Below are 18,137 nucleotides of genomic sequence, written 5' to 3'. Positions count from 1 at the left end.
TGGTGGACACCGGTGGTTAGGGATGCTGCCAAGCTGAACAAAGAGTCCTGTCAGGTCTTTTTGGTCTGTGGGACTCCAGAGGCAGCTGATGAGTACTGGCAATCCAAGCGGAACGCGGCTCGGGTGGTCGCCAAGGTAAAAACCCGGTGAGACCATGGAGCAAGACCTCCATATGGCATCGAGGAGATTCTGGTCCACCATCCGGTGCCTCGGGGGGGAGAGCAGTGCCCTACCAACACTGTCTATAATGAGGACGGTGTGCCGCTGACCTCTACTCAGGAAGTTGTGGATCGGTGGGCAGAATACTTCCAAGACCTCCTCAATCCCACTGACACGTCTTCCAGTGAGGAAGCAGAGTCTGGGGACTCTGGGTTGGCCTCTCAAATCTCTGGTGCTGAGGTCACTGAGGTGGATAAAAAGCTCCTCTGTGGCAAGACTCCAGGGGTGGATGAGATCTGCCCGGAGTTCCTTAAGGCTCTGGATGTTGTGGGGCTGTGTTGGCTGACACCGCTCTGCAATATCGCGTGGACATCGGGGGCAGTCCCACTGGACTGGCAGACTGGGGTGGTGGTCCCCTTATTTAAAAAGGGGGACCGCAGGGTGTGTTCCAACTACAGGGGGATCACACTCTTGAGCCTTCCTGATAAGGTCTACTCAGGGGTTCTGGAGAGGAGGGTCCATCGGATTGTTGAACCTCAGATTCAGGAGGAGCAATGTGGTTTTCATCCTGGCCGTGGAACACTGGACCAGCTCCATACCCTTAGGGGCATCCTGGAGGGTGCGTGGGAATTTGCCCAACCAGTCTACATGTGTTTTGTGGATTTGGAGAAGGCGTTTGACCGCGTCCCTCGGGGGGCCCTTTGGGGGGTACTTTGGGAGTATTGTGTACCAGGCCCTCTGATACGGGCTGTTAGGTCCCTGTATGATTGGTGTCAGAGCTTGGTCCGCATTGCCAGTAGTAAGTTGGCTCGTTCCCAGTGAGAGTTGGACTCTGCCAAGGCTGTCTTTTGTCACCGATTCTGTTCATAACCTTTATGGACAGGATTTCTAGGTGCAGTCAAGGTGTGGAGGGCATCCGTTTTGGTGGCCTGAGGATCAGGTCTCTGCTTTTTGCAGATGATTTGGTCCTGTTGGCTTCATCAGAACGTGATCTTCAGCTTTCGCAGGAGCAGTTCGCAGCAATGTGAAGCAGCTGGGATGAGAATCAGCTCCTCTAAATCTGAGATCATGGTCTTGATTCGGAAAAGGGTAGAATGTCTTCCATTCAATTCAATTCAAAAGTACTTTATTAATCCCAGAGGGAAATTGTTTCTCCGGGTCAGGGATGAGGTCCTGCCCCAAGTGGAAGAGTTTAAGTATCTCTGGGTCTTGTTCACGAGTGAGGGAAAACTGGAGCGTGAGATAAGATAGGCGGATTGGTGCTGCATCTGCAGTGATGCGGGCGTTGTACCGGTCTGTCATGGTGAAGAGAGACCTGAGTCAGAAGGCGAAGCTCTCGATTTACCAGTCGATCTACGTTCCTACCCTCACCTATGGTCATGAGCTTTGGGTAGTGACTGAAAGAACGAGATCGCGGATACAAGCGGCCAAAATGAGTTTTCTCCGAAGAGTGGCTGGGCTCTCTCCCTTAGAGATATGGTACGAAGCTCGGTCATTCGGGAGGGGCTTGAAGTAGACCCGCTGCTCCTCCACATCAAGAGGAGCCAGTTGAAGTGGCTCGGGCATCTGGATTAGGATGCCTCCTGGTGAGGTTTTACGGGCACGTCCAACCAGGAGGAGACCTAAAGGTAGACCCAGGACATGTTGGAGGGACTATGTCTCTCACCTGGCCAGGGAACGCCTTGGGATCCCCAGAGGAGCTGGCACAAGTGGCTGGGGAGAGGGAAGTCTGGGCCTCTCGCCTTAGGCAACTGCCCCCATGACCCGACTCCGGATAAGCAGATGAAAATGGATGGATGGACGTATATATATATTTGTTTTTCTTGGGACCATGATGCATCCATTAAAGTTAGATCACAGAAGAAAGAAAGCGGATTTATGCTGCACTTCTGCACACATGTAGGTGTGAAATAGCATGCACTTTGTAGGAGAGGAACCGAAAGTCACAAACATGTGCAAGCACAGCTCGTTCTGGTAGGGATGGTTTGAATTAGAAACTACTTTTGCTAACTACTTTAGGAACATAGCTAACCCTGACCCTTTAACAACGTTTTATTAAGCTAAAATATTTTCCCAAGACTCTGAATTGTATAAAAACACCAAAAAGCAACGACTCAGAAAGCTGTCAGCTCTGAAAAAGGCAGTTTGACAACAAAACTATTAACCTCTGAAGTTTAAGCTTGGTAAAAAAAAAAGAAAAATAAGGAAATCCAACCTCCATCTGGAGGCGTGTTCCACTTAGATCACATTTTACACCCAGTACAGTACACTCTGTTCTTCCCAGCCTACATTTGTATAAAATCACTCATCTACTGATTAGAACATCTGATCTACGCACTTCCTCAATGCCAACCAAGATGAAAACAACCACACTAATATATATATATATTTGAAACTTAGAGAACAGTGAAACTGACACAAGTAAAACAAACAGCCACTAATGTGAAGAATGTACAACTATTTATTAAAGCTCTCTTTGTTTTGCTCCAAGTGGTGACGAGGACCGATGGCGAAAGGAGGCTGAGCAGGCAGCAGGTTTTCAAATTTTTGAGCTACAGAGCAGCCAAGTGGAAACACAATGCTTCACTTGAAATGATTTACTGTCACAATTGTTACGTTACTTAACTTTGAGGCTAAGAACAGCTTTGGACCTCCAAAGGCCTGAAGCAGATGGAAAATCTGTCATAATAACCTGCTACATTTTTATTATTAAAAAATTTCAAGCAACAACTTTTGTTGGGTTTTAATGACAAGTTAAAAAAGTCAAAACGTTTATGACACATTATTTATGAAATTAAAAGAAAAACATTTATTTCCTTTTGTGTTTTCATTTTAGTTAGCAGATTTTTTTAACTAAAGGCAGCTGGAGGTCTTTATTTAAGAAGGCGTGAATCCCAGTAGCTGTTCTATGGGCTTGTACCGCCACTCATCCGCATCCAGCTCCTCCACTAGGCTCGCAAGTTTCTCCATCCTAGATGCTTGTTGATCTAAACACACACACACACACACACACACACACACACACACACACACACACACACACACACACACACACACACACACACACACACACACACACACACACCTTCATTATTCAGATGAAACCAATGCTGAAACGGATGACAGAAATGTTTGACTAACCTTGTTTAACTTGTTTCAGGGTTGAAGCTACTTGATAGCTGAACACAGACTCACACAAAAATCTGTCAGAGCCATCTAAAAATACAAAAAACAGAACCTGTTTAAAAGAATTGGGGCTTCATGGGAAGTACAGATGTTCCAAAAATTAGTTCTGATCGAGCAGCCAAGCTGACAACTACTCAAATGGCACCAGCTCCAAAGGCGCTTCAAATTATTTACAAATTTTTGCAGCAGATTTTATAACTAATAAACTGCCATGAATTTGAAAATGCATGGGTATTCCAGCAGAATAATTATGAAAGTCCCCACCACAGTGGCAGCCAACCACCACAGATACCTATGTAAACAACGGTGTAATGGTAAATTTATGTTGGTGTAAGTTTACATAAAACATTGCATGACCTGCAGTGCATTATTTGAGTCTGGATTTGTTCTAAAAACAGCAGAAACATTACGTAACTGGTCCCACTATAGCTAGATAGTTGCTCATCTGCCCTGTCAAAACTAATCTCAGTCTAATCAATTATAAACAAGACTGGCACGTCCAAGTGTGGCCCGGGCGCCATTTCTTCTGAGCAATTTTGTGCAGCCCCAAATAGCATTTTAACAATGATGAATTTTGTCTCTCCAGTAGCCTGTTGATGAATACTGACTCTTTATGTTAAACATTTTTATTAATTGATTTGACCCATTTTAAGATGTACAAACAAAAAATATCACGATAACATAATTTTTGCATATTACACACAAAAAAAGTGGCCCCCACTATAAATTTCACAATTTTGGCCCTAGTTTGGTCACCCCTGAAATAAGACTAAAAAATTCTTTTTAAGATGTGGTATTACACCAAAGCCTAAAATGCTTCTTGTGTCATTGAGTCTTTTTTTTGCTACAAACAGTTATTTTAGTGTGAAACCTTAGGGCAGCAGTAGCTCAGGAGGTAGAGTGGGTTGTCCTGTCCAATTGGAAGGTTGCAGGTTCGATCTCGGCTCCCGCCAGAGAATGCTGCTGTTGTGTCCTTGGGCAAGACACTTAACCCACTTTGCCTGCTGGTGGCAGTGAGATGGACTGGGTGCTTAGAAAGCCTCATTTCTGTCAGTATGACCCAGGGCAACTGTGCTTAACAGTGTAGCTCATCACCATCAGTGTGTGAATGTGTGTGTGAATGGATGAATGATACACTGTTGTGTAAAGCGCTTTGGAGTTCTCTGACTCTGAATGGCGCTATCCAAGTGCAGGTTTACATTTCATAGTCATTTTTTTGTCCATCCATAACAAATAAGTGTAATACGTCGTTCTCCTCAGCTATTTGTCCAAATTGTTTGCGGAATGTATTTTGAGGTGCACGGATCTCCCTGGAAAAGTATTAATCATCAAAGCTACATATGCCGTTTTAAAATCATTGTGTGCTTTTTATAAATTTGGCCATTAAAGATGTGGAAATGGCTTAGGATGTGACCACTTAACCCGCCTTGCCTGCTGGTGGTGGTCGGAGGGACCGGTGGCGCCAGTGCTCAGCAGCCTTGCCTCTGTCAGTGCACCCCAGGGCAGCTGTAGCTACATTGTAGATCATCATCACCAGCGTGTGAATGGGTGAATGACTGATTGTGTTGTGAAGTGCCTTGGGGGGGGGGTTTAGAACCCTATGAAGGCACTACACAAATACAGGCCATTTACCTCAGTCCATCACAGAACCAAACTTTTGGGACTTAGTGCGTTATGCTGTAACGAGCCTGGATGGCCTTGACCCAGAGCACAATAGCTCTTTTTAGTAGAAGGAAGAAGAAGATCTGATTTGTCTGACAACATTTAAATGTCCATGTTACCTCTGTGGTAACAGCTCAACCGAAGTTTCAAATAATTTTGCACGAATATTCTCAGTAAGCTTTCCTAAACAGAATTCCTTTGTAAGTATGCTAACTCAGCCTCCTTACCTTCCATCATTTCCCCTGCGCCTTTAGGATAGGTGTAGAGGACTTTTCTAGGGGGGATGAGTTCTGAAGCACTGAATCCAGACCCAGTGACCGAGCTGCCGCTAACACCTCCAGCAGAGGAGGACGAAGAAGAGGCTGCCATTGCTTAGGGAGCTAAACAATAAACAACCCCAAAATAAACAACCAAAATTCTGTAAGACTTTTGTCAATCACAACCAATTAGTGAAAAATATGCACAAAAAATGTTCAGTTTTACCTTTTAGAAGTTTAGCTAACAAACGTCTGATTTAGTTTTAAATTATGTGACGCAGTAGTAAGCTAGCTTACAGAGTAGCAGCAAGAAAGCGAGCTAATAGCTCCGAGAAAAATAAACGAACAACACCAGTGTTGTTAGACCCAACATGCCAACAAGCGCCTAAAAAATAATTAACCTTGCCGTCAGTTTACAGAGAATAAATTATCTTTCAACGGAGTTCTCAGCTATTAGTAGCTTACGACAAAAACAGAACGCTTGGAGCTTTTTAGATTTCACAAACATATGAATGAATCACACTGATAGTCAAATGTCCTGTTTTATGTTTTATAAATCTGCTAAGATGCTACCAAAAATCAACCGAAAGTGTCGCAACGCAACTGACGTCAGCAGCACAATTTGCAAGGGTAACTAGCTAGCTAGCTAAACAACTAGTAAAAATGAAGTAATGAATGACTTTTCAGTAGCTTTTCACTACTTTGCTGTTGTGTTAGCATAAGTTGAGCTAACATTTGCTAGCTAACAAAATGGATGTTCTTCGTCCACCCCTTATCAATATAAACGGACGAATATATCGAAGGAACATTATAGCTCAGCAACAACATTCTGAAGAAGAAGGTGATATTTCGTACATGGGACCACCAGGCAAGTATCAACCTTGCCAGTATTAACATCTGAGCGGCATAGAGGTACTGGTACAAAAGTCCTTCAAGCTAAACTTTATTTGTACATTTAAAGAGAGTGAAGAGCTAGCAGAGGGTGAAACCTGTGATAGCCACTTTATAGAACAGACGGATAAGGGGTTCCGCTGTGCCATTGATGTCCCAAGTGTCCTGTATAAGTGAGTCATTTCTAAACTCATATGCGTTTATTGTTGTTTTTAAACTAGCAAGGAATAAGCAGTTTAGGATCTGACACTCCTGTTGTGTGTGTGTGTGTGCGCGCGCGCGCGCGTGTGTGTGCGTGTGTGTGTACATAGATACATCATTGGAAAAAAAGGAGAAACACGTAAGCGGCTGGAGTTTGACACAAAGACATCCATCAACATCCCAAAACAAGGATTGGAAGGACAAATAGGTGAGGACGGTGATCAAATCAGATCACACAAACTAAGTCAGATGTAGAGTATTATTTTTCACACATTTTCTTCAACAGTTATCACAGGTTCCCAAAAATCTGCTGTTTCTTCTGCGATCACTCGAGTGGAGATCCTTGTGGGGAGTTTCAGGAAAAAACAGCCTTTCACTCACTTCCTGTCGTTCCCTCTGAACGATGCCAAAGTCCAGGAAGGCTTCCTGAAATTCAAAAATGAGGTGCTGAAGCAGTGTTCACAGGTACTTTGGTGAATTACCTAAAGGATTATGGTGGCGGTTGGACATGAACACATCGTGTTGTGAATAAATCATGTGTTTGTTATTGATGCGCAGGATCACGGGGTAGGGGAAAGCATCTTTCAGAGTCCTGCAAAGCTTCATCTGACTCTTGGCACCCTAACTTTGTTAAACGATGCAGAAGTGAGAAAAGCTTGTGAACACCTGCAAGAATGCCAACATTTTATCAGGTAGGCTAAGGTAGCACACTAAGCTTTACTCTGACATTTTAAAATACTATTCAAATAGTTTAATCATTAATGCTTGTTTTGTATCTTACAAAAACAAGAGTGGTCATGCCATTAGAAAAGAAGAGAAAAAAAGGTCGGTTGCTTAAGAAGGTGTAGGACGGGTTGTTCAAGCATACGCTGAACCAGTTAGTCTCAGAGGATCTGCTAACACAATGGTGCCACATATCACAAAGTAGATTCAAAGACTTCTTGTTGTTGTTGTTTTTGTGACCAATTAGTTTGTGGTGATTATAGAATATATGTTTATGACCTGATGTAGCATCTTAGGAACTAACATGATTTCATTATAGGATGTGAAGGCAAAATCCATTTTATTCATGTCCTGTAACATGTTGTGACTTGATTACATTTATTGTGATTCAAGTAATTCGAAAGCTGCAATCTTTTTGTTTTTAATACATTTTCTGAACCTCTAAAATAACATCATGCTAGTTTTAGTTTGTACCACATTGAGGTCGGTTTTGTTTGCAAACTTAAGATGCTTATTTGAAACTTTGTAATATAGATGATCTATTTGTAATTCTGCTGAAAACTACAGATCAACAGCATAGTCGTTTATAATTCTATTATTTACAAGGGACAAAAAATTAATTTTCCACATTGCACCAAGGTGATCAGCTTTGATTTTATCAGGGACATCACAGGAGGAAAGCCTCTGTCGTTGGAGGTGATGGGTATAGAGTACATGAATGATGACCCGGCCATGGTGGACGTCCTGTATGCAAAGGTTAATGAGAAAGATGGATCTGACCAGTCAGTATTTAAAGGAGAAATCCAAACTTTAATATTTTTAAAGTACATTCAGTCTGCTTGAGTTTTTAACTATTTAACATGATTATTTCCACGCTGTAGCTTGCAGCTGATTGCAGACAGGCTGGTGGAATACTTTGTCTCTGCAGGACTGATGGTCAGAGAATGGGACCGAGTCAAGCTGCATTGCACTGTGATGAACACTCTGTTCAGAAAGGACTCCACAGGTAAACGGGACACTTTTAAAAAGAGGTTGTAGTTAAATATCTGCAAACCGACTGAGATCTAACCGTTTCTGCGTTTGTAAAGTTCTGTTGGCTCCGATAGCCACCTTGACTCAAAGTTAATCAATTGCAGGTTTAATGAAGACGTTTTTGACTTCTGATCACCACTCAGAGGAATTTGATGGATGCATTTACTAAAAAAAAAGCAACACAGATTAAACTTTTTACTGTTTTCATTTTTGCTTCCATTTATTTGAATTATCTGTTCCAGCTAGAACTTTTATCCTCAGACGCATTTAAACAAGAAACCGCTGAACTGATGCTCCTGTCTCATCTGTGTTTTATTTAACACAATGAAAGGTGCTTCTTGGATTGATTTAAAGGGACAAAAGTTCTACCATGTGGGTCTCTACTAGCTCTATAAACACTCCAAATGTGAATAAAACCCATCCATCTGTTTTCTGTCAGTGCTTGTTTTTTTTACTAATTAAACGCCTAAAACAAGCAGTTTAAAAAAGTTGCTGTTTGTGATGTTACAAACGGGTAAAGTAGAACAGAACCACCTCTCGTCTGTGAAAGAGAGCTGCCGCTGAATGCTCTAAAGCCTGATTTATACTTCTCTGTCTGCGTCGCTACGGAGACACGCAACGCCATTATATGTCGGAGCAAGGGCGCTCCGACGGGCTCACAGAGGGTGATGGAGACATGCCCAATATTTTAAACATCTGTCGATTGCAACGGAGACCACAAGCTTGTGATTGGTCAAGACGCCTCTTCCTATATATTCGTCACCAGCCCTGCCGTTGCCCCGTTAAACAGTAAAAAGATATTTAGCAGCAGACCCGGGACAGATTGAAGAACGCATCGCGGAAAAAGTATGAACGTTCTTTGGTATCGGCCATATAACTATTATAAAAAAGTCTTATGTCCCTTTTTAAATTCTTATAGCAGATTGTCATGTGAAAATTGTAGCTTTTAAGTGTTTTTTTATGTAATTCTAGTTGAGAACGTGCCTTCAGGACACTTTTCACAGCTTGTTTAACACAAAACAGACTGATTTTATTTCTTTCCTTACCCTAACAGATAGATGAGACATATTTCAGGTGTCCAATGTGTCTTAGGTGGCTTTAGTTAACACAAGAACAGAGATGAGATGTGCTCTAAATGCGCTTTACAATGTCCCCTCGGACTGGAGACGCACACAATTACAGCAACTAATGTGTGCAGAGAGGAATCAGGGAGGTGCTTCTCAGTTTGTGCTTTGAGCCGTGTACCGAACACTCTGTTTTCCAAGTGCTCTGACAAGGTCTTCATTCATTTTGGACATGGAGTCAGTCCAGCAGCAGCTCTCAAATTTGCACCAGCATCAACAACACTGCTCCAACGAGGGGCCCGCCGCCACAGCGGACCATGTTTACCGTGCTGACAAGCCTCAAGTGTTCCTCGCCCTCAGTCCCTATTTCACAACTCATAACCTTCAGCCTCACAATGGTGTCCTAGTGCAACCGTGGTTGGGAGTAAACATGTTTATTGGTTGTTTGTGATAACTTATCTGCTCTTCCTCTGTGTGACATGTGTCTCTGGTGTTTTTCCAGCTGAAGAAGTGGGCGGAGCAAGAAGGCAAACCACAAGTGAACGAGAAGCTTTTGATGGCCGAAATATTTTGAAGGTCTGTGTCACACCCAGAGTCGTACTCACAACTTTCAATCTTTCAGTGGAGCAGCTCCATGGGGCTGACTCACTTCTCTCAAGTGTTTCAAGGTGCTTTGATATCACACTGACTGAATGACTCTGTCCCAAGGTTAGCAGCAATGTGAAATGAGTGAAACAGCGTGATCTCCTTAAAGGTCAAGGCAGCCAGATGTTTGTGCTCTGACGTCCGTTTAGGACTTTGTTTTGGGTCTGCCTGTAGCAGCAGTTCTGATTTGTTCTGTCTGATTGTGAATATATTAGAAATATGTTAAAGAAGAGTCTATGACTATGCAGGTTTTATGTAGCAGCTGTAAAAGGCAAATGCAAACGTGTTCAGCTGGTGTGATAAAATATGTCAACGACACTAATATCACTCAATCATCAGATTCAGTATTTATTCAGCTGTAGAGTCATGTTGATGTGAGAGATATAAACAGTTTACATGACACGCATCTCATAATTTGTGTTTTAAAATAACAAACGTTCTGATCTGTGACACTTTTGTTATTAGAAAATTGTATTTATACTCAATATTAATGACATTTTGAAATCATATCAGACTATTTTGTTGTAGAAAAGACATTCTGAATAACATTAACAAAAAAAATCTAATTTTGATGTTTCGATGTGTATTTTTATTTTTTCTCTTTACAGAAATTTGACTCGTATTGTTTTGGTGAATTTGAGCTGAACACGGTCCAGCTGTCTCAGAGATATTCAACCGACTGCACAGGATACTACACATCTGCTGGCAGCATCAGCTTTTCCTGACCCGAGCATGGTCTGAAGTTCAGTTGTCAAGAGTGGTTCTACTTTAAACAGACGTAGCAACGTTCAGCTCATGTGCAGTAGGTGGCAGCAGAGGGGTGTCGGCACATTCTCTTACAACATTGTAGGCATAAACATAGACATCTTATAATTGTAATATAAGATGTCTATGGGCTTTAATTATTGGTGGGCTTTTTTGGGAGGGGTGGGGTGTTGAACTGAAAGAAATGTCAAATAAATAAAGTTTAAATTTACAATGAAACCTGTAATCGTTACCTTTGTCTTAAACATAGATTTATTTATTCTGGGTCGATTATTTTACTATACTTGAAAGTTTTTCTCTGCTGAAGCAAACATTTACCTTCCAGGAGGATGGTGGCCATTTACTTTCACAAATCATCGTATTTATGTATTCACATCCAAATCCAGGGATTAAACCCTTCTAGCTGTCCACAAACAGCTGATTGAAAAGCATCCTTAGCAGGTTAATGACCGGATGCAATCAAACTTCCTCCAGTTAAACCAAGACAAGACTGAAGATATTGCTTTTGGAAATAAGAAGGATAGGATGGAGGTTGTTGCTCAGCTTGGCTCCAGTGGAATAAACACAAAGACCCAGGTTAGAAATCTTGGTGTTACCATTGATTCAGACCTGAGCTTCACTGGTCACATTTAAGCTATAACTAGATCAGCATTTTATCATCTCCATCAATTAGCGAGACTCGGAGGTCCCATGTCCAGACTAGACCTAGAGAAACTCATTCATGTGTTCATCTCCAGCAGGCTGGACTGTTGCAATGGTCCTTTGTCTGGTCTTCCCAAAACAGCTGTGCAGTAACTGCAGCTTGTTCATAATGCTGCTGGTAGACCTTTAACATGAACCAAGAAAACACATCACCCCTGTTCTTAAATCTCTACACTGGTTACCAGTAAACAACAGAATTGATTTCAAAGTACTTGTAGTTTATAAATCACTCAATGGCATGGGGCCAGATCTTGTAATGTTGTACACACGCCCAGCAGAGCTCTGAGAGGAGACAGTCAGCTGGTAGAACCTCGGGTCAGAACCAAGCAGGGTGAAGCTGCTTTTAGCTACGATGCTGCACACAGATGGACTCAGCTTCCTCATGACCTAAAATGTGCCCCAACTCCAGACACTTTTACATCAAAAATAAAAACCTCCATGTTTTCATCAGCCTTTGACTGAATGTTTTTTGTGCTGCACCTTCTGCACCTGTAACCATTCACCCTTTAACTTAATATTTTTTCTTATTTCTAAATCTGAAATAATTTGTGTATTTAATTTTGTCAAGATGTGTGTATTTTAATTGTTCTGTCCCAAAAGGAAAGAACATTGAATTGCTTCTGCGTATGAAATGTGCTACACAAATAAAGCTGCCTTGCCAATATCACTGCCGCTTATGTGAGGTTATGGGCTCAGGCTGCCCCAGCTAAAGTCAGCATTGGGGTGATTCATTTCAGTTTCATCCCATTGGTCAGATTCAGTAGCTATAAAAAGCTGCCATGTTTCATTGGAAAATAGCATCTTTATTATGAGTAATATGTCATCATGATGGTTTCAAAACATCAAACACCGTCGGTTGAGTCTGATCCTCACACCGTTGCATGTCATCGAAGGCTCTTACACATTTCCTTTCACCTCACTGCCTCATGAATGTGTTAATGCATCACTGGCATGATTTATTAGTCTGCCTTTTTTATCTCATGATCTTTTTTTTTTCCTTTTCCCCAGTGCCCTTTCCACACGACTTTGCTCCCACTCCCGTCTGTCGATTGTGTAAGTGAATAGAGACATCGGACACAGAGCCCAGCCACTTGCTCCTACCGTCAGCTGGGGATGCTCCCTGTTTAGCATGCAGGAACACCATCGTCAAGCAGCTAAAAGTTACTCCAGAGAAGACTGAGGGCCCTTTTTTGCACGTTAGCTCAGTGCCAGTAAGGTATTTAGTTTCCTCCTTTCTGCTCTCCTGCAGCTACAGTCACAGACATATGAGGACATGCAAATGTTGCCTGCCAAATAACTGAGTTTTCCAGGCGTGACCCATCAGTAGCATTGTCTCTGCATAAAATGCATTTATTCAGACTTAACAAAAGCAGCCTAATCATGCACGCTTGCTCTCCAGACGGGATGCTTGTTAGTGGTTCAGAGGTGCACATCTAGTGTAAACCCACTCCCAGGTAATAGATGGAGTTTTTTTTAAGAGCAGCATAAATAATGTTGCTCACAAGCACAGGGAGGAATGATTTGCAATTTAATTAAATTGATTAAGTCAGTGCTTCCTTGTCTGTTTAAGCAGTAACACGGTTAAAGATGATCTGCACAGATGTCCTCAGTAACGACTGCAGGGAGGACACAAAGGATCGTATGTCAGGAGTAGGTATGGTGACATTTTTAGTTTTAATTATTAGGATTTTATCTTTACATAAATCACCATCTGTGTTGTTTGTTGCATATTCACAGCATTTATTAGATGCACATTATTAAAAAATAATAAACTGTAACTCAAGCTGTTAATATAATCTTTCCAGGTCTCTGATGATGCTGCATCCAACACACTTGAATTTATCACTTTACTGTATGTAGTCATAATGTTTTGACTCATCTATGACTACGGTAGACAGAATCACTTTGTTTGGGCGTTTGAGCTCACCCAAACTGCGTATTTTCTGTCCCTGGTCATTTTCTCATCCTAATTAGTCATTTGTGTGCTTCTTGTAGCGTGAACCTCCAGCAAGAACCCCGGGATCTTCAGACGAGCTCTCAGCAAGCCGCATAAATGAAATCCCTGCATCTATTCTTGGTAATCCCTATTCTTGAAGATCTAATGAGATGGAAGAGCTGGATTTGAATTAAAATGGTAAACAGTTTATTTGTGATGAGTCACATAGGATGCGTGTGTATCAGGCAGATGGGTTACGCCCATTAGAGATGTGTGTGTGCTGGACCAACAAGCTTAGTTAATAAAAATGTAGCCTCTTAAAGAGTCAGCTAATGGTCTGGGACCAGATACCGACACATGTTTAACAAGACAATGTTGCAGGCAATGTTAACACATTTGTTTTGAATCTTATTAACTGTGTCACAAATGAGCACAGCAGCCATGACGGATAGTAAAGGCTCTGGTATCAGAGACGTGTGATCAGCGGTGATTCCTGCAGCGGCTTGTTATCATTTAGAGGACAGACAGAGTCTGGAAGCTGTCTTCATTTGTTACCTGCTGCAAACATCCACTTAGGGAGACAGATTGTTTAAGTCTGTCTCTATCAGTTGCTGCAGCACCAGGAGAGGAAACTGAAAAGTGCAGAATTAGGTTTGCAGCCTGGCCTCTGCATACTCTAATCAGAAGCTATAAATGTTGAAACTTACTGACCTCCTCTGGCTGGGTCAGGAAATGGTGGGAATTCACATCTGGTTGAATGAGTGATTTAGCCGCGAACTGCCACTTTCTCGATGCTGAGGTTGTGCAGATGAGCAGTTTCAGATGGCCACGGTCTCACGTCCAGCCAGCTAATTATAAAAAACAAACAAACAAACAGGTATCATGTCCTCAGGCATTACAGCTTTATTTGATGTATTGTTTTTTTTAATAATTTTTTATTCACATTTCTAGCATGGTGACTTGAGACTTTTCTTGGGTTTGAGGTTCTCAATTAAAGAAAAGGACTTTAATGAAAGCATCATTTGGTGGCACAATTGTTAGCAATGTGTCCAGGTTGTAGGTTCAAATCTCGGCCGCGTGTGAGGGTTTTCAGGTAGACTAGTTTCCTACAAAATGTGTATATTAGATTAATTATCTGCATTTTTATCTTGAAAATTGTAAGTCCCTTTCGGTAAAAGTGACAGCTAAATAAAAAAAGAGAGAAATTGTGAATTAGTGAATTTTTTTCTGTTGAAGAAAGCTAAACATCTCAAACTGGTATAAAATTATTCAGATTTTTCTTGTGGTAAAATGATTTGTGTTAATCTGTTGATGCAAAAAGAGATTAACTTGTTTGCAAACATTAACCAATCCTGCCAGCGTCTCTGTGCTTTATTCCCGTGCACACGCTCCCACCTCTGCTGCAGCTGCCTGCAGAGCTGAACAGCAGCTTTAGTACTCACCCAGCAGAGGCAGACTGCCACCACACTGCTCCCAACTAACTTTAATAGCTGTGTGACCCAGTTGGAATCCCATTGAACCAGATACATACCCATTTCAAGCTGCTTTACTTACGGTTCATTCAAGTAATTTGAGATAACTTAGCTAAAGCCACCATATGTAGTTCATTCCCTCCTCTGCTGGCACTGAACGACGACATACAGGTGCTGGCCAGTAAATTAGAATATCATCAAAAGGTTGAAAATATTTCAGTAATTCCATTCAAAACGTGAAACTTGTACATTATATTCATGCAATGCACACAGACTAATGTATTTCCGATGTTTATTACGTTTAATTTTGATATTTATAGGTGACAACCAATGAAAACATCAAATCTGGTATCTCAGAAAATTTGAATATTCTAAAGGCCAATGAAAAAATGTTTGTTTCTCTAATGTTGGCCAACTGAAAAGAATGAACATGAAAAGAATGTGCATGTATAGCACTCAATACTTAGTCGGGGCTCCTTTTGCCTCAATAACTGCAGTAATGCGGCGTGGCATGGACTCGATCAGTCTGTGGCACTGCTCAGGTGTTATGAGAGCCCAGGTTGCTCTGATAGTCGTCTTCAGCTCCTCTGCATTGTTGGGTCTAGCGTATTGCATCCTCCGCTTCACAATACCCCATAGATTTTCTATGGGGTTAAGGTCAGGCGAGTTTGCTGGCCAATCAAGGACAGGGATACCATGGTCCTTGAACCAGGTGCTGGTGGTTTTGGCACTGTGTGCAGGTGCCAAGTCCTGTTGAAAGGTGAAGTCTGCATCCCCATAAAGTTGGTCAGCAGCAGGAAGCATGAAGTGCTCTAAAACTTCCTGGTAGACGGCTGCATTGACCCTGGACCTCAGGAAACAGAGTGGGCCAACACCGGCAGATGACATGGCACCCCACACCATCACTGACGGTGGAAACTTTACACTGGACCTCATGCAACGTGGATTCTGTGCTTCTCCGCTCTTCCTCCAGACTCTGGGTCCTTGATTTCCAAAGGAAATGCAGAACTTGCTTTCATCAGAAAACATAACTTTGGACCACTCAGCATCAGTCCAGTCCTTTTTGTCCTTGGCCCAGGCGAGACGCTTCTTGCGCTGTTTCATGTTCAAGAGTGGCTTGACACACGGAATGCGACACCTGAATCCCATGTCTTTCATGAGTCTCCTCGTGGTGGTTCTTGAAGCGCTGACTCCAGCTGCAGTCCACTCTTTGTGGATCTCCCCCACATTTTTGAATGGGTTTGTCGTCACAATTCTCTGCAGGGTGTGGTTATCCCTAGAGCTTGTACACTTTTTTCTACCACATTTTTTCCGTCCCTTTGCCTGTCTGTTAATGTGCTTGGACACAGAGCTCTGCGAACAGCCAGCTTATTTAGCAATCACCTTTTGTGTCTTGCCCTCCTTGTGCAAGGTGTCAATGATTGTCTTTTGGACAGCTGTTAAGTCAGAAGTCTTCCCCATGATTGTGGGGCCTTCAAAACAAGACTGAGGGACCTTTTAAAGGCCTTTGCAGGTGTTTTGAGTAAATCAGCTGATTAGAGTGGCAGCAGGTGTCTTCTATATTCAGCCTTTTCAGAATATTCTAATTTTTTGAGATACCAAATTTGGAGTTTTCATTAGTTGTCACTTATGAATATCAAATTTAAATGTAATGGACATTGGAAATACATTGGTCTGTGTGCATTGCATGAATATAATGTACAAGTTTCACGTTTTGAATGGAATTACTGAAATATTTTCAACCTTTTGATGATATTCTAATTTACTGGCCAGCACCTGTATACGATCCCAGCTTCCAGCTGAATTTCCTTTACAGTATTTATGTTGTCCGTCAATATTAGCTCAACTGTTTTGATAATTTTATGTTGTAGCAAAAATAGTCGTAGTAAAAGGGGATTATAATGAAAAACATATGTCGGTTGAATTGTGCAGTAAAAGCTCAATGTTTTGTGACTTGTCTAAACTCTGGATGAAGACTCTGGGTTTAAAGAGCAAGTCACCCCCAAATAAACTTTTTTTTGCTGATAAACTTAATAAACGAGTGTCTAATCGTGCTGCAGACACGTGTCGTCAATAATTCGGCACTTCAGTGCATCTTAGTTAAAATTTAAATATTCTGCCTAAAACTGGCAGTGTTGTGCCGTTGTCAGGTAAAAACTCTGCACTGTATTTTAATTTAAATCTGCCACCGCCATTGGCTAAGAGGTATGCTATGATGTAAACTGGTACATTATGATGTCACAATGCTGTCGTGAGCCTGAGTGTGTGTGTATTTGTTAGCGGCTCCACCCTCTTGGTCTGCCAGGCAACAGCATTTGTTGCATTTTTCAAACATGAAGTGGGAGTGGAGTTAGACTATGGTAGGGGGTGACTTGCTCTTTAAGTATGTTATAAAGCACAAAGCTATTCAAAGCAGAGACAGTCAGATCAGGAGCACCTTAAGCGAAAGAGAGGGCAAATATTACCATGTCAAGGTATTGGCTGAAGTTTAAATTACAACTATTTATAAATCAGTTTTATTCGTAATGTGTATTTAATATAGAATTAAAGTTGGCCCTTTCTTCCAGTAGATCCTCTAAGAGGGCGGTAGACATGTACCGGGCTGGATTAGGGAAGTTTGTGATACTAATCTTAATACTCCATCTGGGTACAGTAGGGCCAGAGGTGGGTTGATGCTTATTTGTGACTATGTGTGAATACATAAACTAGATCCCCTTTAATACAGATGAGATATTATGATCAAGATCTGGTTGATCTGATTTAAAACTGGTCTCCTGTTGTACATTCCTGTGTCTGACAGTGATGAAGGACTCACCCGGGAACAGCATCTGCCATCAGAGGAGTCCAGCAGTGTGTTTTCCATCTAAAACAGAGAAAGAGAAAACCCTGCCACAGCAGCTGTTGGTGAACATTTGCTGCTGTGCAATCAAGAGTGTGCGAGTGTGACTGGTTAAAGCAAATCCACTAAAGCAGAGCAGGCAGCCATACAGAGGGAGATTTGGACATGGCAGAAAGAATAGTTAGGGTGTGGTTGCCAGACATCAACACCATCTTCACCTCTTGCTCTTTGCATTGCTCACACTGTGATCTATGACCATCTACTCCCTGTTCACCATCCACCTGTTCCAGATGTTACCATCAGGTAAGTCAAAAGTAACTTATCCCACCCCCACTGTGATGATTTCATGATGTTTTTTCAAAATCATTAACCATTCTTCCTACATTATCTAATTTTTTAAGTTGAATTTTATCTTTGATGTTTTAACATTGAAAATAAAATACTCTGACTTAAGTTGTGCATTCTCTCCGAGTGCACTTTGCTGAGGACCATAGGGTGCGGTGCAAGTATTGGGCCTGAAATCTCAATCATGTTGGAAGGCAGGTTATTGAAACAGATTTAATTCTCAGCCGGCTTGGAGGTTGTCAGTTTTTCTCCTTTTAT

The 18,137-nt window shown here is 41.9% G+C and overlaps 2 protein-coding genes and 1 long non-coding RNA gene across 3 annotated transcripts; 2 read left to right on the top strand and 1 right to left on the bottom strand.

Moving 5' to 3' along the window:
• Window positions 1–2,602: 2,602 nt before the first annotated feature.
• Window positions 2,603–5,783, bottom strand: anapc16 (anaphase promoting complex subunit 16). The gene is made up of 4 exons (XM_015963027.3): window positions 5,491–5,783; window positions 5,235–5,387; window positions 3,301–3,375; window positions 2,603–3,146 (listed from the first exon to the last, which is right to left on the bottom strand). Exons 2-4 carry the CDS (start codon window positions 5,374–5,376, stop codon window positions 3,037–3,039), a joined length of 327 nt encoding a protein of 108 aa, XP_015818513.1. The 5' UTR covers window positions 5,377–5,387; window positions 5,491–5,783; the 3' UTR covers window positions 2,603–3,036.
• Window positions 5,784–5,863: 80 nt separating this feature from the next.
• Window positions 5,864–10,804, top strand: ascc1 (activating signal cointegrator 1 complex subunit 1). The gene is made up of 9 exons (XM_015963026.3): window positions 5,864–6,132; window positions 6,226–6,328; window positions 6,467–6,564; window positions 6,643–6,821; window positions 6,915–7,048; window positions 7,742–7,861; window positions 7,961–8,085; window positions 9,678–9,751; window positions 10,429–10,804. The coding sequence occupies exons 1-9, from the start codon at window positions 6,015–6,017 to the stop codon at window positions 10,543–10,545; spliced, it is 1,068 nt and encodes a 355-aa protein (XP_015818512.1). The 5' UTR covers window positions 5,864–6,014; the 3' UTR covers window positions 10,546–10,804.
• A 1,566-nt stretch (window positions 10,805–12,370) lies between these two features.
• Window positions 12,371–13,400, top strand: LOC139063533 (uncharacterized). The gene is made up of 3 exons (XR_011516910.1): window positions 12,371–12,503; window positions 12,861–12,941; window positions 13,283–13,400. It is a non-coding gene; the product is annotated as an uncharacterized lncRNA (long non-coding RNA).
• The last annotated feature ends 4,737 nt before the right edge of the window (window positions 13,401–18,137 follow it).

Source organism: Nothobranchius furzeri, chromosome 16 (genome assembly GCF_043380555.1).
Source record: "Nothobranchius furzeri strain GRZ-AD chromosome 16, NfurGRZ-RIMD1, whole genome shotgun sequence".
Classification (NCBI taxonomy): Eukaryota; Metazoa; Chordata; class Actinopteri; order Cyprinodontiformes; family Nothobranchiidae; genus Nothobranchius; species Nothobranchius furzeri.
Note: the sequence above shows the minus strand (reverse complement) of the source record. Positions and strands in the feature narration are given on the sequence as shown.

Excerpts from the sequence above, each read along its gene's own strand:
- anapc16 (XM_015963027.3), bottom strand. The coding sequence starts at position 5,376 with ATGGCAGCCTCTTCTTCGTCCTCCTCTGCTGGAGGTGTTAGCGGCAGC. Across the intron at positions 3,376-5,234 it reads CGCAGGGGAAATGATGGAAG|ATGGCTCTGACAGATTTTTG; the intron begins GTAAGGAGGCTG and ends TTGTATTTTTAG. Across the intron at positions 3,147-3,300 it reads CCTGAAACAAGTTAAACAAG|ATCAACAAGCATCTAGGATG; the intron begins GTTAGTCAAACA and ends GTGTGTGTTTAG.
- ascc1 (XM_015963026.3), top strand. The coding sequence starts at position 6,015 with ATGGATGTTCTTCGTCCACCCCTTATCAATATAAACGGACGAATATAT. Across the intron at positions 6,133-6,225 it reads TTCGTACATGGGACCACCAG|AGAGTGAAGAGCTAGCAGAG; the intron begins GCAAGTATCAAC and ends GTACATTTAAAG. Across the intron at positions 7,862-7,960 it reads GAGAAAGATGGATCTGACCA|CTTGCAGCTGATTGCAGACA; the intron begins GTCAGTATTTAA and ends TCCACGCTGTAG.